At 38.9% G+C, this 27300-nt stretch overlaps 1 protein-coding gene and 1 pseudogene across 4 annotated transcripts in view; both read right to left on the bottom strand.

Annotated features, from left to right (window-relative positions):
- The window catches only part of ANKRD31 (ankyrin repeat domain 31), a 143771-nt gene that overhangs the window by 58156 nt on the left and 58315 nt on the right, over positions 1 to 27300 (bottom strand). For all 4 annotated transcript variants that reach the window (XM_045495705.1, XM_045495679.1, XM_045495686.1 and 1 more), the window contains 5 exons: positions 25863 to 26005; positions 16277 to 16421; positions 5931 to 5983; positions 3052 to 4531; positions 2272 to 2436 (listed from right to left, as the gene is read on the bottom strand). In XM_045495705.1, coding sequence (XP_045351661.1) covers positions 2272 to 2436; positions 3052 to 4531; positions 5931 to 5983; positions 16277 to 16421; positions 25863 to 26005 — 1986 coding nt within the window. The remainder of the gene's footprint in view (positions 1 to 2271; positions 2437 to 3051; positions 4532 to 5930; positions 5984 to 16276; positions 16422 to 25862; positions 26006 to 27300) is intronic.
- On the bottom strand, positions 19933 to 23630 carry LOC123580103 (annotated as a pseudogene).

Raw genomic sequence — 27300 nt, forward strand, 5'->3', positions numbered from 1 at the left:
CTGGCCACAACCCTCAAGGAACGGAATTCTGACAACCACCACATGAGCTTGAAAATGGATCCTTCCCTTGTTGAGACTTCAGATGAGACCTGTCTTGGCCAACGGCTTGCTTGTAGCCTATAAAATAAACTGAGCAGAAGACCTGCTTAAGCCATACCCAATTCCTGACCTGCAGCAATTATGAGGTTGAAAAATGTGTGTTGTTTTAAACTAAGTTTGTGAATTTGTTATATATCGAGAGAACACACCTAATAAATCAGATGTTTTGAGGCTAGAGTCCAGCAATATGTATTTTAATAAGCTTTTCAGGTGATTTTGATGCAGGATAAGGTTTGCAAACCACTGCTTTAAACCTTAAGACCCTCTCCCTGCTCCATTTCCTAAATGCCAGCAAGAGGATTCTTTGATTATATGAATCACAGGAATAGTAACAGCCTCATGGCTATCTTCCACTGACGTCCAGACAAAATCATATTGCTCTTCAGAAATTTGTGCTCAGTGGGGTGCCTGGGTGGCTCAGTCAGTTAAGTGTCTGACTTCGGTGCAGGTCACGATCTCAAGATTCGTGGTTCCGAGCCCTGCGTCGGACTCTGTGCTGACAGCTCAGAACCTGGAGCCTGCTTCAGATTCTGTGTCTCCCTCTCTCTCTGCCCCTCCCCTGCTCATGTTCTCTCTCTCTCTCAAAAATAAACATTAAAAAAAAGAAGAAGAAATTTGCACTCAGGAATTCTTTACTGGAACAATAAAGACATTTTATGTCTATTATATATATTCAATATTTTATATACATATATAGAGAACATATTTTAAAATTATGAAATACCCAAAATGGCAGACCTGCAGTTTTCAAGTTTGAATTGAAAAATCTCTCCCAGTCATTGTTACTGTGAATGGTCCAAACCTTCTCACCTTGTTCTTTGTGTTATAGCAAAGGAGGTAGGCACATAATAAACATTTTGGGGCAAAAACCCTAAAATTCTTCTAAGTTATTGTCATCATAAATTTCTACACCATGTAACTAAAATTTTAAAATAAAATCTGGAAAAAAAAAACTAGTAAGGAAACAAAGAGGACTCAATTTAAACTTGCAAAAAACTTCTTCATAAAGTCAACTGTTGTTAATACTGAGTACTTTTTAATAGCATTATACTTTATTAATAAATTAATAAATATTAATAATTATTAAAAATATAATATTGAATACATGGTATTAAGATTTATTTTTAGTTTGTGAGTTGGTTTTTTGAGAGTGAGTAGGGGAGGGTCAAAGAGAACAGGAGAGAGAAAATCCCAAGCAAGCTCGTGCTGTCAGTGCAGAGCCCGACACAGGTCTCGAACCCATGAACCATGAGATCAAGAGTTACCTGATCTGTAACCAGGAGTCGGAGGCTTAACCAACCGAGCCATCCAGCCACCCCAATAATATTATTTATTAATAAAGTATAATGCTATTAAATACCCAGCTTTCAGTTACTTTGTATGTGATCTATTCTTTACTCTCTGGAAGCTCAAGATCCTTAATTATATCTGCAGAGATTCTTTTTCTAAATAAGATAATATTCACCTCTATATAAAATAATATCACAGGTTCCAGGGATTAAGACATGGACATGTTTTGGAGAACCACTATTCAACCCACTACAGGAGGGATGTATAAGAAGGTCTTTAGATTACACAAGAGAGGGACAATGGGACAAGGTTCTCAGAGAATGCCTAATCCAGTGTCCTTCCTACCTCTTAAGAAACAATAGACAAATGAACTTTTCAGTGTTTAATATTTAACCTGAAGTGGCTTGGCCCAGCCTATTGTTCACCACAGCCTTATCTCCAAGGACCATCAAAAGAGAGTTAGCTTGTCTATATTGCCAAGCACACACAGTTCATTCATCTGACAAAATGAAAACCAGTGGCTACTCTTTAATTTCCCTTATGTTGAAAGGGCTCTCTGCAAGCTGTTAAGTGATCTGGCACAGTTCAGATGTGCTGCCCCCACTCAATATCATTGCTGTCTGTTTATTTTACCTTCTCTAACATTTCAAGTTAAAAGTCTTAGGCAGAAATATGACAAGAATGTATCTGAAGACTAATGGATTCTCAAGTGGCACTTTATAGTAAAACCATCTGATAAATATAGCTGAAGTAATCTTATAACCTAGTGAATGAGAAAAAAAATCAACCGTAAATGTGAAAGTTTAGCAATTCCCTGAAGTAGAGTGGATTGCTGGGATTGATCATGTCAACTTTTACCTAGACAAGTATAGAAATACAAACCTTGGCTGCAGGTAGCTTTCAAAAAATTTTGTCTTTTTCTCAAATTCCGGACTTTTTTGTGTTTCTGGATACCAGTAGACATTTGAATTTCAGAATCTGTTTTTTCTTTTTTCTCAATGTTTCTCACAGAGTTTTCATCTCCATTGGTATTAGTTAATTTCTCACCTGAAAACCAAACATTTTGCAACATACAGTTCTCCTTACTAGCTACATGATTAGAAAAGAGTCTGGTCACATAACTGTTCCAAGTTTCTGTTCCTACCTGGACTGGTGTGTGTGTGTGTGTGTGTGTGTGTGTGTGTGTGTGTTTTAAGGGAATGAAAGTCTTTATAAATGTTTTTAGGGGTGCCTGGCTGGCTCAGTCAATAGAGTATGTGACTCTTGATCTCAGGGTTATGAGTTTGAGCCCCAGGTTGAGGACAGAGATTACTTAAAAATAAATTCTTAAAAAAGTATACCTTTATATAACAAAGTGTGCTGGATACAATACTTACAGGAATACAGTGAACCACTGAAATCAAATGAGCTAACGATTTCCTGCTATAGAAACTTCTATAAATTATTAACTTCTATAAACATCAATTTATCAACAATCTTTGATGATAATAGTTTGATTTTCAAGTCAACAATATTACTTAATTAAGAGTATCCCTAAATTATACTCTACATGTCCTGATTCTGGTCACTTTGGGCATAAGGTGAGTGGAATTCAGTTAGAAATTTCTATCAAATAAGTAAATCTATTGGAAATGTGTACTAATCAAGAAATATTATTAATACCTGGTATATGAGAAATTTCTGTCTCTTCTTTTTGTCTAAGTTGTGAGACATTCGTCAATTCCTTATTAATATTGTCGGCAGAATAAAAAATTATATTATGTATGGTTTTGTTCTCTGGAATATCTTGTTTCCTTTTTTCAACTGTAGTTGTTTCTATTACATGAGAATTAACAACTGCAGACAAAGGCCCTTTGGAAGAACTTGGTTTTTGACTTTCATCGTTGTAATCCCTTTTAGCGTCTTCTCCCTCATTTACCTTTTCCACAGTATGCGTATCTGTTTGATCCATTAAAGGATCTTGAGGCCTTTTGAATAGCTCCACATGACTAGTCAACTTCGAAGTTCCCTGTGTTGAAAATGTTCCTGGACAAAGCTCTGGACTGCCATGTGAATGATCAAAAGAAGTTTCATATGTGCATCGTCCGTAATTTGCAACATGTTGTTCAGGACCTATTGTATTATCTGACTCAGAAAAATCAACAGCTTCCTGTTGTGGAAATATGGTTAGACTGCAAGCTTTTAACTTATCTTCCTGTGAAATACGGTCTTCAGAAGGGAAAACCTGTTGAAAATCCATTTCTTCTCTATTTGTTATATTCTCTTCACAATTATAGTGGTTTTTGCAACCCGTAGAACATACCACTTTTGTAGGTGTTATAGTCTTCTCAGAGATATAGCAATCATCATCATCACTAAGACTTTCCTTTATAAAGGATGCGAAAGAATTTTCCCACTCATTAAGGCTCTCACCTTTTTGACCCAAGTTAATATTTTCATGAGAAAGGCTAATGTGCTGTTGTTCTTGGTGAGTGTCAGGCTGCTGATGTGTAGTAACAAGTGGTAACTTGATTTCTTTCTGTAAGGAAAGTCCTGAGAAAAAAACAGCTTCAGCTCCATGAGTGGATTCCAAGCATTTTGTTTCCTGATTATCTGATAAATCCAGGCTGTGGATATGTGTCTCTTTGAGAACTGAACAAGCCTCCATACTATTACCTAACCCATTTTTCAGGCTTGACGGAGCTAGGCTAAAAAGTTTATGTGACTTTTCTGGAAGGTCAGCAAAGCCTTGGAGAATATCTTGTTGACCAGTAACCAATCTATTTATTCTTCTGGAAGAAGAAACAGCGACTGTCTTTCTTGGAATGCTTTCTTGTTTTACATCATCCACTTGAGTTCTCTTATGCCATGTGTTTCTTCTTCCTCTGGCTTTAGACACATTTGTGCTAGGACCTTTGATATCCTGGAGACTGTCTTTTCTGAGTCCTCTAATAGAGTGCATTTGGTTAAGAGCTGATTGCTTATGCATGGATTTACCAAATTTTGTGTCTTTGGAATCTCTTCGGTAATGTTCATATACATCTTTATTTATAAATAAACCTTCTTTGCTTCCTTTATCAACTTTTACATCTTCTGATTTCTGTCTGTTGGAATTTTCATCACAAACAAACCCAATGAGATTTTTAGAACTGAATTTTGGTTTCTAAAGAAAGAAAACATATAGTTAGCTTTAATTTTTTTTTTCGACATTTTATTTATTTTTGGGAGAGAGAGAGACAGAGCATGAACGGGGGAGGGGCAGAGAGAGAGAGAGGGAGACACAGAACCGGAAACAGGCTCCAGGCTCTGAGCCATCAGCCCAGAGCCTGACGCGGGGCTCGAACTCACGGTCCGCGAGATCGTGACCTGGCTGAAGTCGGACGCTTAACCGACTGCGCCACCCAGGCGCCCTAGTTAGCTTTAATTTTCCCGCTGTAGCTCTATATTCAATTAACTCAGAATTGTTGATAAACGAAATCATTATGCCATTCAATTTTATGATTTGATCTAAACACAGCACCTGATGGCATATATATACAACGTCGTATTTCAAAAAAGGATTAACAGAAAAAGGGAAATGTAGTAGATTAAGACTCATTATGTGTACTAATCCATATTTTTTGGTTCACATTTTGTTTCTGCCAGTATTCAGCACTGTTCCTCTTATTAGGCATAATTCAAAATTTAATCTACTTAATTTTTATAGGCTTTAAACATAACCAAATGAGAATGCTTTAGAAATATTCTCCTCTCCCAATTGTAATACAGATAGAGCTAGAATTGAGAGTTTTTTCATTTAGTATCTGACAGACTATAGGTAGGGCAGGAAAAGAAGGGATTTAAAAACAAGAAGATAGCCTGGGTGGCTCAGTCGGTTGAGCATTAGACTCCTGATTTCGGCTGAGGTCATGATTCCAGGGTTGTGGGACTGAGCCCCGTGTTGATCCCATGCTGAGTGTGGAGACTGCTTAAGATTCTCTCTTCCTCTGCCCATCTCCCTGCTGGCATTCTCTCCTTCTCTCTCAAAATAAAAAAAATAAAAATAAAAACCAACCAACGAACCAACCAAAAAAACCCCAAAAAACAAACAAAACAAAACAAAACCCAAGAAGGCACATAGGCTCTCAAACCAATCTGCATGAAAAAACTGTTGTGGGCTGCTAAGATTAAAACAGGGACACTGCTTCCTCTCAGTCACCACAAACCAAGCCCCAAATGAAGAGTAATGGCCCACAGTATAAAGTTTGAAGGAATGGGTTGACACCTCTAGCCAGAAGAAATTTGACATGGATGATAAACCCCATGGCTCCATGAAGAGGAGGAAAAAGGAAATGGCTATTGACACATCAGTGTGCCAAAATATGCTACCTTTACTCAACTGCTTCCTGAACTACCAGCCCAGAACACTGATTCTCACGTAACTATTCCAAAGTTTCTTAAAAGCAAGGTGAAGTCACTGTTCCTGATGAATGCTTTAGCCATCTTTCTTTCCACTCTGATAATCTGTAAAATGGGCAGCGTGTGCAATCTATAAAAATGTTTACTGCTAAACAGCGCTATACCTTGTGCTGGTGTACATCCTCTATGTCTGATAGGTCAGTGCTGTTCTTTTGAGCTGTAAACAAAAAGAGAAAATCAAAGAAAACAGCCTCCTGTAGTCAGACTCTAGACTTCTAAAACCCACAAGTCCTTTGCCATGAGAAAACCAGAGGATAAGTGAAATTATGCAAACATTTTCCATTCAAAGTGGCACATATAACATTCCTATAACTAATAACTTTCATATTTATTAGAAACCCCATACTATCTTGAAAAAGCTGAAAATATTTCTGTAGGAAAAGCAATATGGCCCCAACAAAATAACAACAAAGACGGGCAATGAACTATTTCTATATTTCCCACAGATATATCCAGATATGGAGCTGTCAGCAAACTACTTTTATATAGCAAAAAATTATTTCATAATTAACTGGATTATCATTTCCTAATATGTCTGCTTAATAAGGTTCTAGTCTGAATGCTTTGTTCTCTTAAAAATGAAACATACATGCATAGAAAAGGCCAGTCTTGAGAATGCGTAAGAAAAAAAAAAAAAGATGGCTTAATAAAATATACCTAGGTTGATAATAAAAGTACTTTAGTGTCTCTTTTAAATCCTAGAGGTGGAATTAGTTACCTATATATACATTTGGCCTCAAAAGACAAAAGCCTAGAAACAGTGCCTTGTACGTAGGAGGTATTCAATCATTATCTAATAGAAGAAGGAATAATGAATGAACGTCTTAGGTGTGATATGTAAACAATTTAAAATTCTTTAAATACACTAGGAACTAGAAATATAAAAATATTTTAACAGGGATGTAACTGGAAAAAAGAATATTTTATTTCTTGGGAATAATTTTCATGATAGCAATCAACTTACAACGAGCATAATGAGGCCTGGCATTCACCTACTCACCTCATACAGAAGACAGTAGGTTCATAGGATGTCCTTCAATGAAGCAAATAGGCTTGGAGCACAGTCTCTGGAGGCTACTCCTGAGTTTCTATCTTTACTCATTTGCTTAGCAGCTGGGTGACCCTGGGTAAGTTTCTTAATACCTCTGCCTCAGTTCCATAAAATGAAGGTAGTAATCGTCCCTATCTTACAGAATTGTTGTGAAGATTCAGTAAGATAATCCATGTAATCCATGTACAGAGTTTAGAGGAGGTCCTGACACATAGAAAGTGCTCCATTATTAATTTCATTATTTTTTTCAAGATCAGAAAGGACTCTGTGCCTTTTCCTAACTGTGGTTCTTATAAGACAGCAAGAAAATATTTCACAGGAACCACCATTTTGGGCATGGCTCCTAAGAGAATCTGGAAGCTAGAAAGGGGCTTTAATCTCCTCTCAGTTTCAAGAGTCTATATGCTCTAGTATAACCAATTTAACAAAAAAATCTATACAAGTATCAATTCTGAGGTGGTGAATGTTGGTGATGTAGCTGTAATTTTTTTCACTCTGTTATTCCAAGCTTCTGTCATATGTAAGGTACTGTACTGAAGCATCTTACATACATCAATTCTAATCCTCACAGTAACAATCCCACAGGTATCTAAGTAGAGGAGCAGATATTAGAAGCCCAAATTTACAGATGAGAAAACTGAGTGTTAATATACCTCAGGCTATAAAGTTACTAAGAATGAACTCCTGTCCTATACCAAAGAAGATGTATTTTACTCTAAGAAAACCACCAAATATTATTGCATGAGGGAGGTTTTTTATCCATCATTCCCGTAACTAAAAGCTATTCAACTCAAATTTAGTAACAGAAACTCTCAACTAGTTTTTTCACTTATATTGATAAGTCAGCTAATAATTAATGACAGACTTCAAAACTTCAAACAAGAAATATTCAAACCACCTACTAAAGCATGATAACACAGCCCAGCTTCGTAAATTCCCTCACCAAGGAAGAATGGAAGCTAAATCCTAAGAAAAAAGGCTTGGGATCCTTTTCCATGAAAGAAATTCCCTTGGGTAGGTGTAGGTCAGAAGTGGGCATTAGTGAATGGGAGATTCTGGATTTGGAGAAAGGGCTATAATGCTGGAAAAAGCACTCTCAGAAAAGCAAAACAATGCATGCTATTAAAATAGAGCAGTAAAGAAATTAAGCAGATTATCAAAGCAAAAATTTAAAAACATACATGCTTTTGCCTCCAACTGAATATGTGCAATTTTCCACATAGCTTGAAATGTAAATATAAGTGCAATAATTTATCTCAATGAATGGAAGCATGAATAATCTATCTCAATGTGCTTTTACAGACCTGGCCTCAACAAGGTGTAGTCTGTCCCTCTTATTTTCTGATGAGACTGGGCTACAGGGGAAGGAGTGTTTTGTTCTAAAGAACCATTAACTAATTGCCTCTTGGTGGCCTTTAATTCTCAATGAAGTTATCTCGTTATTATAAAGTAGGGTGTTGGGGTGCCTAGGTGGCTCAGTCAGCTGAGAGTCCAACTCTTGATTTCGGCTCAGATCATGATTCCAAGGTCTTGGGATCCAGCTGTCAGGCTCCATGCTTAAGATTCTCTCTCTCTCTCTTTCTCTGCCCCTATCCACCACTTGTACTCTCTCTCTCTCAAAAAACAAATAAATATTGCTTCTCGGCCTTTTGGCTAAGATCAAGTGTAAAAAAATAAATAAATAGGGACTCTTGGGAAGATGGCGGCGTAGGAGGACGCTGGGCTCACCGCGCCTCCTTCTGATCACTTAGATTCCACCTACACCTGCCTAAATAACCCAGAAAACCGCCAGAGGATTAGCAGAACGGAGTCGCCGGAGCCAAGCGCAGACGAGAGGCCCACGGAAGAGGATAGGAAGGGCGGCGAGGCAGTGCGCGCTCCACGGACTGGCGGGAGGGAGCCGGGGCGGAGGGGCGGCTCGCCGGCCAAGCAGAGCTCCCGAGTCTGGCTGGCAAAAGTGGAGGGGCCTGACAGACTGTGTTCTGACAGCAAGCGCGACTTAGCGTCTGGGAGGTCATAAGTTAACAGCTCTGCTCGGAAAGCGGGAAGGCTGGAGGACAAAGGGAGGGAGAGCTGCTGAGCCCCCGGACGACAGAGCTCAGTTTGGTGGGGAACAAAGGCGCTCGCCAGTGCCATCTCCCCCGCCCATCCCCCAGCCAGAATCCCAAAGAGAACCAGTTCCTGCCAGGGAACTTCCTCGCTCCGCGCAAACACCCAACTCTGTGCTTCTGCGGAGGAGCCAAACCTCCAGCAGCGGATCTGACTCCCTCCCGCTGCCACAGGGCCCCTCCCGAAGTGGATCACCTAAGGAGAAGCGAGCTAAGCCTGCCCCTCCTGCCCCTGTGCACCTTGCCTACCCACCCCAGCTAATACGCCAGATCCCCAGCATCACAAGCCTGGCAGTGTGCAAGTAGCCCAGACGGGCCACGCCACCCCACGGTGAATCCCGCCCCTAGGAGAGGGGAAGAGAAGGCACACACCAGTCTGACTGTGGCCCCAGTGGTGGGCCGGGGGCAGACATCAGGTCTGACTGCGACTCCGCCCACCAACTCCAGTTATACACCACAGCACAGGGGAAGTGCCCTGCAGGTCCTCACCACACCAGGGACTATCCAAAATGACCAAGCGGAAGAATTCCCCTCAGAAGAATCTCCAGGAAATAACAACAGCTAATGAGCTGATCAAAAAGGATTTAAATAATATAACAGAAAGTGAATTTAGAATAATAGTCATAAAATTAATCGCCGGGCTTGAAAACAGTATAGAGGACAGCAGAGAATCTCTTGCTACAGAGATCAAGGGACTAAGGAACAGTCACGAGGAGCTGAAAAACGCTTTAAATGAAATGCAAAACAAAATGGAAACCACCACGGCTCGGATTGAAGAGGCAGAGGAGAGAATAGGTGAACTAGAAGATAAAGTTATGGAAAAAGAGGAAGCTGAGAAAAAGAGAGATAAAAAAATCCAGGAGTATGAGGGGAAAATTAGAGAACTAAGTGATACGCTAAAAAGAAATAATATACGCATAATTGGTATCCCAGAGGAGGAAGAGAGAGGGAAAGGTGCTGAAGGGGTACTTGAAGAAATAATAGCTGAGAACTTCCCTGAACTGGGGAAGGAAAAAGGCATTGAAATCCAAGAGGCACAGAGAACTCCCTCCAGACGTAACTTGAATCGATCTTCTGCACGACATATCATAGTGAAACTGGCAAAATACAAGGATAAAGAGAAAATTCTGAAAGCAGCAAGGGGTAAACGTGCCCTCACATATAAAGGGAGACCTATAAGACTCGTGACTGATCTCTCTTTTGAAACTTGGCAGGCCAGAAAGAATTGGCACGAGATTTTCAGCGTGCTAGACAGAAAAAATATGCAGCCGAGAATCCTTTATCCACCAAGTCTGTCATTTAGAATAGAAGGAGAGATAAAGGTCTTCCCAAACAAACAAAAACTGAAGGAATTTGTCACCACTAAACCAGCCCTACAAGAGATCCTAAGGGGGACCCTGTGAGACAAAGTACCAGAGACAACACTACAAGCATAAAACATACAGACATCACAATGACTCTAAACCCGTATCTTTCTATAATAACACTGAATGTAAATGGATTAAATGCGCCAACCAAAAGACATAGGGTGTCAGAATGGATAAAAAAACAAGACCCATCTATTTGCTGTCTACAAGAGACTCATTTTAGACCTGAGGACACCTTTAGATTGAGAGTGAGGGGATGGAGAACTATTTATCATGCTACTGGAAGCCAAAAGAAAGCTGGAGTAGTCATACTTATATCAGACAAACTAGACTTTAAATTAAAGGCTGTAACAAGAGATGAAGAAGGACATTATATAATAGTTACAGGGTCTATTCATCAGGAAGAGCTAACAATTTTAAATGTCTATGCGCCAAATACCAGAGCCCCCAAATATATAAAACAACTACTCATAAACATAAGCAACCTTATTGATAAGAATGTGGTAATTGCAGGGGACTTTAACACCCCACTTACAGAAATGGATAGATCATCTAGACACACGATCAATAAAGAAACAAGGGCCCTGAATGAGACATTGGATCAGATGGACTTGACAGATATATTTAGAACTCTGCATCCCAAAGCAACAGAATATACTTTCTTCTCGAGTGCACATGGAACATTCTCCAAGATAGATCATATACTGGGTCACAAAACAGCCCTTCATAAGTTTACCAGAATTGAAATTATACCATGCATACTTTCAGACCACAATGCTATGAAGCTTGAAATCAACCACAGGAAAAAGTCTGGAAAACCTCTAAAAGCATGGAGGTTAAAGAACACCCTACTAAAGAATGAGTGGGTCAACCAGGCAATTAGAGAAGAAATTAAAAAATATATGGAAACAAACGAAAATGAAAATACAACAATCCAAACGCTTTGGGACGCAGCGAAGGCAGTCCTGAGAGGAAAATACATTGCAATCCAGGCCTATCTCAAGAAACAAGAAAAATCCCAAATACAAAATCTAACAGCACACCTAAAGGAAACAGAAGCAGAGCAGCAAAGGCAGCCTAAACCCAGCAGAAGAAGAGAAATAATAAAGATCAGAGCAGAAATAAACAATATAGAGTCTAAAAAAACTGTAGAGCAGATCAACGAAACCAAGAGTTGGTTTTTTGAAAAAATAAACAAAATTGACAAACCTCTAGACAGGCTTCTCAAAAAGAAAAGGGAGATGACCCAAATAGATAAAATCATGAATGAAAATGGAATGATTACAACCAATCCTTCAGAGATACAAACAATTATCAGGGAATACTATGAAAAATTATATGCCAACAAATTGGACAACCTGGAAGAAATGGACAAATTCCTGAACACCCACACTCTTCCAAAACTCAATCAGGAGGAAATAGAAAGCTTGAACAGACCCATAACCAGCGAAGAAATTGAATCGGTTATCAAAAATCTCCCAAGAAATAAGAGTCCAGGACCAGATGGCTTCCCAGGGGAGTTCTACCAGACGTATAAAGCAGAGATAATACCTATCCTTCTCAAGCTATTCCAAGAAATAGAAAGGGAAGGAAAACTTCCAGACTCATTCTATGAAGCCAGTATTACTTTGATCCCTAAACCAGACAGAGACCCAGTAAAAAAAGAGAACTACCGGCCAATATCCCTGATGAATATGGATGCAAAAATTCTCAATAAGATACTAGCAAATCGAATTCAATGGCATATAAAAAGAATTATTCACCATGATCAAGTGGGATTCATTCCTGGGATGCAGGGCTGGTTCAACATTCGCAAATCAATCAACGTGATACATCACATTAACAAAAAAAAAGAGAAGAACCATATGATCCTGTCAATTGATGCAGAAAAGGCCTTTGACAAAATCCAGCACCCTTTCTTAATAAAAACCCTTGAGAAAGTCGGGATAGAAGGAACATACTTAAAGATCATAAAAGCCATTTATGAAAAGCCCACAGCTAACATCATCCTCAACGGGGAAAAACTGAGAGCTTTTTCCCTGAGATCAGGAACACAACAGGGATGCCCACTCTCACCGCTGTTGTTTAATATAGTGCTGGAAGTTCTAGCATCAGCAATCAGACAACAAAAGGAAATCAAAGGCATCAAAATTGGCAAAGATGAAATCAAGCTTTCGCTTTTTGCAGATGACATGATATTATACATGGAAAATCCGATAGACTCCACCAAAAGTCTGCTAGAATTGATACATGAATTCAGCAAAGTTGCAGGATACAAAATCAATGTACAGAAATCAGTTGCATTCTTATACACGAATAAGGAAGCAACAGAAAGACAAATAAAGAAACTGATCCCATTCACAATTGCACCAAGAAGCATAAAATACCTAGGAATAAATCTAACCAAAGATGTAAAGGATCTGTATGCTGAAAACTATAGAAAGCTTATGAAGGTAATTGAAGAAGATTTAAAGAAATGGAAAGACATTCCCTGCTCATGGATTGGAAAAATAAATATTGTCAAAATGTCAATACTACCCAAAGCTATCTACACATTCAATGCAATCCCAATCAAAATTGCACCAGCATTCTTCTCGAAACTAGAACAAGCAATCCTAAAATTCATATGGAACCACAAAAGGCCCCGAATAGCCAAAGGAATTTTGAAGAAGAAGACCAAAGCAGGAGGCATCACAATCCCAGACTTTAGCCTCTACTACAAAGCTGTCATCATCAAGACAGCATGGTATTGGCACAAAAACAGACACATAGACCAATGGAATAGAATAGAAACCCCAGAACTAGACCCACAAACGTATGGCCAACTCATCTTTGACAAAGCAGGAAAGAACATCCAATGGAAAAAAGACAGCCTCTTTAACAAATGGTGCTGGGAGAACTGGACAGCAACATGCAGAAGGTTGAAACTAGACCACTTTCTCACACCATTCACAAAAATAAACTCAAAATGGATAAAGGACCTGAATGTGAGACAGGAAACCATCAAAACCTTAGAGGAGAAAGCAGGAAAAGACCTCTCTGACCTCAGCCGTAGCAATCTCTTACTCGACACATCCCCAAAGGCAAGGGAATTAAAAGCAAAAGTGAATTACTGGGACCTTATGAAGATAAAAAGCTTCTGCACAGCAAAGGAAACAACCAACAAAACTAAAAGGCAACCAACGGAATGGGAAAAGATATTTGCAAATGACATATCGGACAAAGGGCTAGTATCCAAAATCTATAAAGAGCTCACCAAACTCCACACCCGAAAAACAAATAACCCAGTGAAGAAATGGGCAGAAAACATGAATAGACACTTCTCTAAAGAAGACATCCGGATGGCCAACAGGCACATGAAAAGATGTTCAGCGTCGCTCCTTATCAGGGAAATACAAATCAAAACCACACTCAGGTATCACCTCACGCCAGTCAGAGTGGCCAAAATGAACAAATCAGGAGACTATAGATGCTGGAGAGGATGTGGAGAAACGGGAACCCTCTTGCACTGTTGGGGGGAATGCAAATTGGTGCAGCCGCTCTGGAGAGCAGTGTGGAGGTTCCTCAGAAAATTAAAAATAGACCTACCCTATGACCCAGCAATAGCACTGCTAGGAATTTACCCAAGGGATACAGGAGTACTGATGCATAGGGGCACTTGTACCCCAATGTTCATAGCAGCACTCTCAACAATAGCCAAATTATGGAAAGAGCCTAAATGTCCATCAACTGATGAATGGATAAAGAAATTGTGGTTTATACACACAATGGAATACTATGTGGCAATGAGAAAAAATGAAATATGGCCTTTTGTAGCAACGTGGATGGAACTGGAGAGTGTGATGTTAAGTGAAATAAGCCGTACAGAGAAAGACAGATACCATATGGTTTCACTCTTATGTGGATCCTGAGAAACTTGGCAGGAACCCATGGGGGAGGGGGAGGAAAAAAGAAAAAAAAAAGGAAAAAAAAAAGAGGTTAGAGTGGGAGAGAGCCAAAGCATGGGAGACTGTTAAAAACTGAGAACAAACTGAGGGTTGATGGGGGGTGGGAGGGAGGAGAGGGTGGGTGATGAGTATTGAGGAGGGCACCTTTTGGGATGAGCACTGGGTGTTGTATGGAAACCAATTTGACAATAAATTTCATATAATTAAAAAAAAATAAAATAAATAAATAAATAAATAAATAAAATAACATAGGGTGTTTTCATCCAAGTCTTAGTTCTTTGTCAACAGCATTCAAATAGTTACCTCTTAGGGAAAATGTTATTAACATATAGTTTGGTAAAAGTGAATGAAGCACACATACAGCTCCTGAAGGTAAAGACTTTATTTTGTTTGTTTTGTTTAAAAGGACTGACACACTACTTATTCAACAAATATTTACTCAACGCCTACTGGGTACAAGGCACTTAAGTATTCATCACCAGACTAAACACAAATCCTTTCCTTCATGGAGCTTAGATTCTGGTGGGGGAAGACTGAAAATAAAAAATAAACAAATTGTCCAATGTGTTAGAAGGTGTTAAGTGCTATGGAAAAGGGATAAATAGAAGAGTAATATAAGGTAAGAAGGACTGGAGTGTGGCAGTTTGAAAAATATGTTCATAAAATTTTTGGTATTTCCTCCTTTCAAAAGGTGGAACTTCGTAGACTTAGTGACTTACTACAACAAATAGAATATGGCATAAGTGCTTCCAAGATTAGTTTATAGAAAGCTTGGGGCCTCTGTCTTGGGCGCGTTCTCTCTTAGATCACTTGCTCTGAGCCAGCTACAAGGCTGTCAGCAGCTCTATGGAGAAAGCTCCTGTGGCAAGTAATTGAAACCTCCAGCTAATGAGCAGTGAGGCAATGAGGTCTGCCCATAACCAGGTGAATGAGCTTCAAAGTGGATTTTCCTGCCCTAGCGGAGCCTTGTGATGACCATTCCTCACTAAGAGCTTGGCTGCAACCTGTAAGAGACACTGATCCAGAACTGGTTACTCAGTTAAAGTGCTTCCAGACTTCTACTCCTCAGAAACTGTGAGAGATAATATGTTTGGTATTCTGAGATGCTAAATTTCGGGTAACTTGCATAGAGATAGGTAACTAATATGGTGAGGGTGGGAAAGAGGTAGGTTGCAGTATTAAATAGGATGGTCGAGGTCTCCCTGAGAAGATGACATTTAAACTCAGACTTGAAGGAGGTGGAAGAGGCATATTTGAGAAACAGCAAGGAAGCCAGTGTGACTGAAGCTGAGAGACAGAGGTAGAGAATGGTAGAAGTTAACTGGTTGGGTGGCCAGCTCATATAGGGGCCTGTATGCCACTGTAAGGATGCTGACATTTCTTCTAGATTAAACGGAAAGCCACTGCAGGGTTTGAGCAGAGGAATGCTGTGATCTTACCAAAAAATCTAACAGATGCATTAAGGAGAATATAAAGAAAGTGTCATGCATGTAAATTATTCTGATAACCTTGTTATTGACAACTATAAATCAAGTTCTTTGGTAGTTCAATTTTTAACAGTGTAATGGATGACAGGGCAAAAATATAACCATAGGAGAAGATTCTTAGGGGATGGAAACAAAAACAATCCTGACCATACTCATCGAACTACATCATATCATGTTAGCCAAAAAACTGTCAGGGGAGTGGGGGGGACCAGAACTTTATAAAAGTTTTCTTAACTGTTTGTAATGCACAACTAGGAAAAAGACCTTTGATATTATCCCTTTTTTCTCTTTGTTCTTTTGGAGTCCTTACATTATGTGCGTTTGCAAACAAGTCAGTGTGCTTTACTAAAGGAATGGAGCAAGGACACCACTGGATAGACGTTCTCACAACTAAGGAGGAAAGGAAATTTAATTTCTGTAATTCTAAATTCAATTCCTGTAACTCTCTACCAACATGATGAACAGATATAACAGGCCTGTTTAATCTTACCTGATGTAAGATGTTTTTGGTGTTTAGGAATATATTTCTCAAGGAGACGCTTCATACGTGAATCTTTGGCCTCATCCAAAGCACACTTTCCATTGTCACTTCTAAGTAAGGGATCAGCTCCATTCAAAAGAAGTAACGCTGCCACCTACAGGAAGACTGTCCATGTGAGCGTGCCCAGACAAAAGGTATATTATTGCAAACGTGTGCTGGCTTACAACTCTAAGCAACATCGGATATTTCTTTCAACAAGAGAGCTTGGGTTTATCTGTAACATCTTTGCCCAATAAAAAAATTAATGCAACTTACTGAATCATAATTTGTTGATATACATATCCTTTCTCTTACAAAAATAGAGAAAAAGGGGGAAAGGGAGGGGGCAGAGAGGGAGAGGGAAGGAGGGAAAGACTGAGGGAGGAAGGAAAGATCAGAAATATAGATAGTTCAGGTGCTGGTGAAACGGATCTAGAGGTACACCGAGAATTAGGCGTCGGTTCTGTAGTAGTAAATACAAGTTTGACATGTTCCAGGAGATGGTTATGTCATCTTCCATCTGTAGCTGTGTTGCCGTTGCTCCTCCCCAGTGTCAGGGAGAAAGAAACCAGTCAACCCTTAATTGTTCCTACTCCTCAAGTTACCTCCTCATGATGCTCTCCCTGACCTCCTCATCCACTGCTGCTGCCTTTTTTTGGGTACATATTTTATCATAGTGCCCAATATATATTACACTTATTTCTTATTAATCTGTCTCTTGGGCACTCTAAGGTTGTTGAGGGTGGGACTATGTCTTTCTTTTAAAATTAATTACATATGAATAGGAAATTAATGAATATAGTTCAAAATATAGAAGACTCAGAAAAGTATACAATGAAAAATAAGTTTCCTCCTCTATCCCTGAATTTCAGTCATCTAATTTTTTTAAGTACTATAGTTTCTTCTGAATTTTTTGAGTTAATCTAGTCCAACATGTATATATGTATACATACAAATATGTACAGATTTTCTTCTTACACAAGTGGCCATAGAATATATACATTCCTCTATATCTTGCCGCCCCTCCCCCAACAAAAGAGCTTAGAAATTGTACCATGTCAGTATAAAATGAACTTTCTCATTCTTTTTAGCAGCTGAGTAATAGTCTACTATTGAATGTACTATATGAATGTACTGTATTTTATTTTATTTTATTTTTTAATTTTTTTTAATGTTTATTTTTGAGAGACAGGAGAGACAGAGAACGAGCAGGGGAGGAACAGAGAGAGGAAGACGCAGAATCCGAAGCAGGCTCCAGGCTCCGAGCTGTCAGCACAGAACCCTATGCGGGGCTCGAACCCACGGACCGCGAGATCATGCCCTGAGCCGAAGTCAGTTGCCCAACCGACTGAGCCACCCAGGCGCCCCTGTATTTTATTTAAGTAACCTATTGACAGATGTTTAAGTTGCTTTCAAGTTTTTACTACGGGTATATGTCTTAATCATCTTTATATTCCCAGTGCCTATCTCAGTGTCTGACAAACAGTAAATATTCACTAAGTACTGTTTAATACATGAAGAATATAGGGGCGCTTGGGTGGCTCAGCCGGTTGAGCATCTGACTTCGGCTCAGGTCATGATCTTGCGGTCTGCGAGTTCGAGCCCCGCGTCGGGCTCTGTGCTGACAGCTCAGAGCCTGGAGCCTGCTTCCAATTCTGTGTCTCCCTCTCTCTCTGCCCCTCCCCAGCTCATGCTCTCTGTCTCTCTCTCTCTGTCAAAAATAAATAAACATTAAAAAAAATTAAAAAAAAAAAAAGAAGAATATAATCAGGGAGGATGTCGGAAGTAGGCTTTAAGTAACACTACAAACGCTAAACAGAGCCTAAATTTCCATGTTAGTATCTGGAATGACAGAAAGGACCTAAATTTGTGTAAATTATATATACCCCCAAATTAAATATATATACATTTTTCCTTTTATAACAAAGCATTCTAGGAGTGAAAAACATAACACTACAAAGGGACAATATAAGCTAGATCCTCTAAAAATTATTAAGACTCAGCAATTCTACTTTTCAAATTATTATGAGAATTTAATATCAGATAGGGAAATAGAAAGTAATAATAGATATAATTAAACCTATAATTCATATACAAGCCAGGTAACAGTAGATAACAAATTTATGTCTGGATCTTCATGTTTTGTTCAGCAAAGAAAATACAGAGTACACAGCTTTCTTTTAGGAAAAGAAGTTTTCCAAGGGAGTTGCCAACAGGGCTGTGCTGTTTATCTTGAGATTCTGTGTCAAATAATAATCCACGCAGTGAGGATGCACAGAAAGATGATCTCTTTTGCACTGCTGGTGAGAATGCAAACTGGTGCAACCACTCTGGAAACAATATGGAGGTTCCTCAAAAAATTAAAAACAGAACTACGCTACGACCCAGCAATTGCACTACTAGGTATCTATCCAAGGGATACAGGTGTGCTGTTCCAAAGGGGCACATACACCTCAGTGTTTACAGCAGCACTATCAACAATAGCCAAAGTATGGAAAGAGCCCAAATGTCCATCAACAGATGAATGGATAAAGAAGATGTGGTATATATGTATACAATGGAGTAGTACTCGGTCAAAAAGAATGAAATCTTGCCATTTGCAGCAACGGATAGAACTAGACGGTTTTATGCTAAGTGAAATTAGAGAAAGACAAAGATCATATCACTTCTCTCAGATGAGGACTTTAAGAGACAAAACAGATGAACATAAGGGAAGGGAAACAAAAATAATATAAAAACACGGAGGGGGACAAAACATGAGACTTATAGAGAACTGAGAGTTGATGGAGGGGTTGTGGGTGGGGGCATGGGCTAAATGGGTAAGGAGTATTAGGAAGACATTTGTCGGGATGAGCAATGGGTGTTATACATAGGAGACAAATTATGGGAATCTACTCCTGAAATCATTATTGTACTATATGCTAACTTGGATGTAAATTAAAAAAAAAAAAAAAAAGCGTTTCAACATTTACCATAAAAGAAAAGAAAAACCATCTAGTGTGAGAGTGACTTAGGAACAAGGAGCATGAGAAAGAGGACTGGGATAAAGGAAAAGGCAGGGGCTAGAACCTCACTTTCCTAGAAATCCGAGTTGGTAATTCCCAGGGAATGGATACATTACTTTGAGAGTCTCTGATTTAGACAATGGATAGTTTGCTTCACCAAATATCCACACTTACTCTTTCCCTCTCTAGCCTTAATATTATGAATTCTGCTTTACATATCCTCTAATTTGAAGCACTCTCTTCTCACCAAAAGGCAATAAATAAATGACTTTTCCTGAGTATTTCTCCCATACTTTAAACCTGCATTTAGGTTCTTTATTAGCTCTTTTTGGCTACCTAACAAATTACCCCCAAATTTAGTGGCTTGAAACAAGAATAACTATTTATAATCTCACAGTATCTGTGGATCAACAATTTGGGAGTGGCACAGGTAGGTGGTTCTATCTGAGTTTCTCTTCTCTTCTCTTTTCTTTTGCCAAAGAGTCTAGATGGGATTACTGTCATTCAAGTATTTCATAGAAACAGGAATGTAACGACTGGGTCCAGGTAGTATGAAAAAGTAAAAACACTGCAGGTTTGTACATGCTGCTCTATTTCCATCAGGAATGGGCTCCCCCGACATCAGACACAGCAGCTGTACTTGTCAGATGCGTCCTTGCAGATGCAGCCCTCAGCACACTTGGCACCGCCCACAGGGCAGCAGGAGGAGCAGCTTTTCTTACAGGGGTGCATTTGTACTCTTTGCATTTGCAGGAGCTGGCGCAGGTGCAGGAGCCCATGGTGGAGCAGGAACAGCATGGGTCTATTTCGAGCCAAGGTGAGGGTGGAGGTCCAAAGCAGGTGACCCGGGGAGACACTGGTGGGGGCTGGAGGTCTGCTCAGAGTTATTTATGAGGATGTAGTCAAGAGGTTGGTTGGAGATACAATTATATAAAAGCTTGACTGGGGCTGCAGGATCTGTTTCTAAGATGGCTCCCTCACATGGGTGAGGACGGAGAGGCCATAGTTCACTGTCACAAAGACCTTTCCATAGAGCTACTCACGTGTCCTCATGATATGACACCTAGCCTCACACTTAATGACCTGAGAGAGAGAAGAGAAAACGAGGAAGAAGCTACAATACTTTTAACACAGCCTTGAAAGTCATATACTGTCACTTCTGCTACATCCTAATTGTTAGAAGCAACTCACTGACACTCCAGCCCACAATCTTGGGGAAGAGAATCAGGCTTTACCTTTTGAAAGGAGGACTATTAAAAATTTTGTGGACATATTTTAAAGCTACCACAGGTTAACTCAAACAAGCAGAGCAATTTCAGGAAGTGGCTGACATCACAATCCTCCTTATTTGGCTGGTCAAACAATAGACTCCTTAACGAAATACAGGTAGACCTCTACTTAAAGTTTGCTTATGGATTATCACCTCAAAGCATATTATTGAATCAAGTGCTTTCTTCCCTCTAAAATCAGCTGACTTCCTTGTGTAAGAAGCAAGTAGGACAGAGAATAAAATTCTTTTAAGTTTCTATTTAAATTCCAGTTAGTTAACATACACGTAATAGTAATTTCAGGTGTACAATAAAGTGATTCAGTACTTGCATACATCACCTGGTGCTAATCACAAGTGCACTCCTTGATCCCCAACACCTATTTAACCCACCCCCACCGCCCCTCTGGTAACCATCAGTTTGTTCTCTACAGTTAAGAATCTGTATCTTGGTTTGTCTCTCTTTTTCCCCCCTTTGGTCATCTGTTTTGTTTCTTAAATTCCACATATGAGTGAAATCATATGGTATTTATCTTTCCCTGACTGACTTATTTAACTTAGCATAATATTTAGAGAATAAAATATTTTCAAGTACTTGAAAAGACAGTATTTTGACTATACAGAACTAATGAAATCTGTACAAAACAGAAAAAACTACAGAAAAAACCCTTCATTAGTAGTTTCATTGTTGATAATAACATTGTTAACATGGATAATAATATTGTTGGTAGTAATAAGTATACTATACAATAAAGAAATAAGTAATTTTTAAGAAACAAATGTTGAGCCTAAGAGAAAAAGAGACATAAGTATAAAATTAGTTAAATGTAAATGTATAATATTAAGTTTGAAATAGTAGTATCAGTATGAGGTGCCTGGGTGGCTCAGTCAGTTAAGCATCCGACTATGGCTCAGGTCATGATCTCGCAGTTTGTGAGTTTGATCCCTGAGACAGGCTCTGTGCTGACAGCTCAGATTCTGGAGCCTGCTTCAGATTCTGTGTCTCCCTCTCTCTCTCTCTCTGCACCTCCCCCCACTCACACTCTGTCTCTGTCTCTCAAAAATGAATAAATGTTAAAAAAAAAAAAAAGAAATATCAGTATGAACTAATAATTTTTCTTTCTAAAAATATGTATTTTACTGAAAATGCCTAAAAGCAAAGATATCCCATAGCAATGAGCACACCTAGCACCCAGATTGTGATTTCTAAATAGACTATCCACTTACAGACAATATAAGAAGAAACAAGCTATACAACACCACAAAAATAAAATTAGCCAAATCCAGAATTTAGGAAATTCTTTAAGACAAAAGCCAAGATTCTAGAACCCCTAAGAAAACACAAAATAGAGGAAGAACTGTTATAGGTTAAAACACACTTAAGACACACAACAAACATATGTAATACGTGGACCTTGATGGATCCTGATTCAAACAAAAACTTACTATAAAAACGCATTTTTTAGGGGCGCCTGGGTGGCTCAGTCGGTTAAGCGTCCGACTTCGGCTCAGGTCACGACCTCGCAGTCCGCGAGTTCGAGCCCCGCGTCGGGCTCTGGGCTGATGGCTCAGAGCCTGGAGCCTGCTTCCAATTCTGTGCCTCCCTCTCTCTCTGACCCTCCCCCGTTCATGCTCTGTCTCTCTCTGTCTCAAAAATAAATAAAAAAAACATTTAAAAAAACAAAACAAAAAAAAACGCATTTTTTAGATAAACTGGGAAATTTTAATATGGACTGGATATTAAATAGTAAAAGAAACTATATTAGGTAGGATGATGTTGTGGGTGTAAGAAAAGTTCTTATCTGTCAGAAATGCAGGCTCAAGTATTTATGAGTATAATGGTATAATACCTGTGATTTCTTTTAAAATATTTCCAGTATCAACAACACACAAGTCGTGTTCCAGCCTGTTGAGGGAGTTTGGCTCTTTATAGTGTAACAGAATATACAATCAAACTTTAGAAGAGATTTCACTACAGATACATGTGGAATGAATAATCACCATGTTTAAGGGATGTTTTTCTCAATACATGTGAACCTAAGTTAACACTGTCAGCCAACCTCCAAGTCAACATCTCATATACTCATACACCATACAACACTTCATCAAATAAAAGCTTTGTTAAAATCATGATAGCTTACATCAACTTGTCATGCCATTTCCTTCACCTATTAACAAAGTAAACCTAATAAAAGAGAAGTCAAGGTTAGCCAGACATGACTTGTTCTTAGGGATGCCTACAGATTCTCAAAGATCACTGCATTCTTATCTAAATGTCTCCTATGTGTCTAATAATTTGTTCCAGATTTTTCTAAGGAATCACAATGAGCCAATCATTTGTAATTCTCAAATCCCACCTTTACCATATTGGAAAATGTAATTATATTGACATATAATTTACATGCCACACAATTCACCCATTTAAAAAATACAATTCAATGGTTTTTAGTATATTAAGAGAGTTGTATAACTATAACCCACCATCTAATTTTAGAATATTTTAATCTCTCCTAAAAGAAACCCTTTAACAATGAACTGTTACACCCTATTCCCCACCTTCCTTTATTTTTTTTTGTTTTTATTTATTTTTGAGAGAGAGAAGAGAGAAAGCAAGCACAAGTTGGGGAGGGGCAGAGAGAGAGGGAGACAGAGAATCCAAAGCAGGCTTCAGGGTCTGAGCTGTCATCACAGAGCCAAACACGGGGCTTGAACCCACGAACCATGAGATCATGACCTGAACTGAAGTCGGACGCTTAACTGACTGAGCCACCCAGGCAAGTCCCCACCTTCCATTCCTAATCTTTTCTGTCTCTAAAAGTTTGGACTACTGCAAATATTTCAAACAAATGGAATCATACAAGGTATTTTTAATGGCTTTTTAGCTTTTAAAAAATAGGTTATTATCTTTTAGGATCTCCCACCTTTTAGTATAAAAGTTAATTCCTGTAAGATAATACATTCAAGTTCCTTCAACTCTGGAATATTTAAGAAACTCACACTCTCCAGGTGCCTGATCCAGTATCAGGTTCCCACGACTTCCTTGGTTTGACATTTTTAGTCCTATAACAAGTAATGCATGGGAGCAATACCCAGAGTCTAGACCATTTCTCTGATCATCTTTGCCTTACATATGAGATTCCCCAAGGTTAGCCTAGATCCTCATCTGATGCTCAAGCTATCCCTACTCCATCCTCCAAAACAACATCCTACCCTACTTTGATTTTTAAGGCTTTGGTTCTTAAGTCAGTCCAGAACTGACCTGGAATTTTGGAAATCTCTCTTGGACTGGGTGAAGTAACTTTCTGGCTCCCCCCAGCTAAACAGAATGGGAAGGAACAAAGAAGACCGTGACTTCATCCCACCCCACCAGGTTTCAGCTTTTAATTCTTACGACTGTTCTCTGGACTTCAACTTCCATCTTGCCATTCTCTTTTCTCCCGCCATCAGTCAGGATACGCCACGGTGCCAGAAGCACATCAGTTATAGGAACACAAAGGTTGGCATGAGGGAGTGAGATAGGAGCGAGGTAACTAGATTCTGGAGTCAAAGGTGTGTGTCCTTGGTCCCTTTTACTTCACTGAGGGAGTAAGAGAAGGCTACATGTCTGCAAAGGCGAGACAGAAGATAACCAGTTATAGCGTGTGAGGCAGAAACTGACTAAAGCCGAGTTACCAGATGGGACAAAGGAAGAACTGAGAAAGAAAGGAGGAAAAAGTGAAGTGGTCAGGGCTCACCTTGCCCAAAGGGGGAAAAAACTTTTGACTAGGGTTAAGTCAGCCCTGAATAGTTGGGAGAGCAGATGGGCCAAAAGGAGAGGGAAGAACTGCTTTGGCATGAGGTTTCTCTGCTGGAGGCCAGCTTTGAAGAGGGAGTAAAGGACAGAGAGGGCTCACACCACCACCTGTCCAAGCCTGCATTCTTTTGGCCAATTAGGTCCCGGGCAGAATTCCTCTCCCCACCCAGCTTTCTCTACAATGTGGAGGGTGACCACCTACTAATAAGTGATATAGTATCAAAAGAAAGCAAAAGAACCTAAACTTTCCTGAAGTACTGTTTCACATTAGGAAGGGTTATGCTGTGTCCATACCCATGGCTCCCAGAAGCCTTCCCCAGATCTATTTGTTAGGCATTTCTTCTTGGAAGCAAGTGTATCATAACTTCCCGAGCTCAGCTGATTAGCTCCCTTTTCTACCCTAGGAGTTTGAACCCAGAGGCAACTTCCAATACATGAGATAAAAAAACATTAATATTTTCAGCAAGTATCTCAATCCGGTAATGTGGTGCCTGAACCAGAAAATGTCTGGCAAGCTCAGAATGTAAGTTTATTTCTGAAATAAACTGCACGTGCTGAAACTGATCATCTTAATTAATATTATCATTATAGTAGCTACCAATTTGTATGGAACTATAGTATTTTGATATTTTAAACAGTAGTACATCTATGCTAGTATGTACTAGTTAATCATTAAATCTAAGAGATTCATATCTTATATGGACTCTGAAAGTAACACTAGTGTCCAAAAAGGTGTATGCTTCCTATCGGGACTGGACATCACCATTTAACACTCTGTAAGCAGAAAACGTTCTGCTAAAACCTATAGAGCACCATACTGAAATAGTCTAAAGAAGTATATAAGTTTAAAAAATACTATGTGAGGGCACCTGGGTGGCTCAGTTGGTTAAACACTGGACTCTAGATTTTATTCAGGTCACGATCTTGCAGTTCGTGAGTTTAAGTCCCTCATCAGGCTCCATACTGACAGTATGGAATCTGCTTGGGATTCTCTCTTCTCTTCTCTGTCCCTTCCCCACACTCTCAAAAATAAATAAACTTAAAAAATAAAAATAAAAAATACTATGTGTACCCATGGGGCGTCTAGCTGGCTCAGCTGGCTTAGAGTCTGACTTCAGCTCAGGCTGTGATCTCATGGTTTGAGTTTGAGCCCCATATTGGGCTTGCTGCTGTCAGTGCAGAGCCCACTTCAGATCCTCTGTTACCCCCTCTCTCTGACCCTCCCCCACTTGTGTTCTCTCTCAAACATAAAGAAACATTAAAAAAAATACTATGTGTAACCAAACACTACCTGTAGTTATTAAAAGTAACACATAAAATAGCATCTACCATATTAGACACAATAGGTCTATCACAAAGTAAAACTTTATTCCACATTCTGAGTACCCATTAGAAGAATAAACTATAACTGAATCCCTATTGCTAGCTTCCTGACATTTTTAGTATCTGCAGAATGTAGTATTTGATTTGCAAACAAAAGCATCACAGTACCTGATAACGTCCATTTATGACAGCATCGTGTAGGGGAGTGATCTGGTACATTCCTTTGATATTTACATCGGCTCCACCTTTTAATAGTTCACTTGCTGTATGATAAAATCCTCCTACACTAGCTTCATGAAGTGCTGTCCAACCTATTTTACAAAAAGGAAATGGTATTTGTTTATGTTTGGCATCTTAATGTTTTGTGCTTGCCCTTATAAACTATATAAACTCTAAGTTGTTTCTTTAAAAATATTTTGATTAGATGAGACAAGATAATCCCACCATGAAAATAAACTATTATTAGGTGGATTCAATAAATCTGAAGTCCAAATAAAATTCCTATCCCCAACTCAATTGTGAAAATATGAAAAATATGAAAAAAATAAAATATTTGAAACTATTCTTGTCCAGCTCAAATAAAAACGCTGTAAGGGAGTCATTGTTAGCTTAAAGAAATGCTAATTATAGGCTACTTTTTTGCAAAGAGGGAGAAAAAACTTTATTTCTAGCTCAAGGTACTTCCATTAAAGTAACCCAGCTGTCAGGAATGCACAGAGGTCACTTCAAAAATATGGGCTCATTTTTAAAAAGCTCATTTGTAAAAAGCTATTTACAGTAGTTCTAACACAAACTATTGTAATAAAACTAGGCATACAAGTATCTTATGTATCCTTAAGTATGACTTATGTATCCTCATTAGCCAGAGACAATGGTACGTTATATTTATTCAACTCCAATAAATCATATGATTGATGTAAGAAAACCTAAAAGGTGCATGTTAAAAGTGTATTAAAAAGGGGGGGGGGTAATATTTCATTAACTCTTTCCAGAACCTTCTTCATAAGCTAGGGTTTCTCTATCTCGGCACCAACATTTTGGGCCGGATAATTCTTTGTTGTTCTGAGCATTCTATTAGATACCAGTAGCACCACTCCCCCATTCCAGTTGTAACAACCAAAAATGTTTCCACAAACTGCCAATGTGCCCTAAAAGCCAGTATCACCCCAGTTAAGATCTACTGTCATAAGATGTTATAGAAAGAGTTTCTCCTGTAGTATTAAATAGAAAGCTTTGAGGAAGAAATGAAGAGCAACAAAAAAGGTAAATATATAGTTAATAGAGGCGTTTTTTCCTATAAATTTCCTTAAAATGCATGTGACCATTTAAATTGAAAATCATAACATTATATTTTAATGTTATTAATTTATATAGCTGTTATATGGCATAAAAGATAAGGGAGATGTGTTCGACGTTCTGACATTTTATAGAAATATTAATATACTAACTCTGAAAAGAAAGAAACATTAAAGATGTACATTGCAATCCCTGGGGTAATCACTACAAAAAAAAAAAATACAAAGACATAGAAAGGAAAAAAAGGATAACATACACAAGGAACAATTAGTAAAATCACAATCCTCACTCAATCCTACCTTTTATATTA

The sequence above is a fragment of the Leopardus geoffroyi genome, chromosome A1 (assembly GCF_018350155.1).
Source record: "Leopardus geoffroyi isolate Oge1 chromosome A1, O.geoffroyi_Oge1_pat1.0, whole genome shotgun sequence".
NCBI classification, from domain to species: Eukaryota; Metazoa; Chordata; class Mammalia; order Carnivora; family Felidae; genus Leopardus; species Leopardus geoffroyi.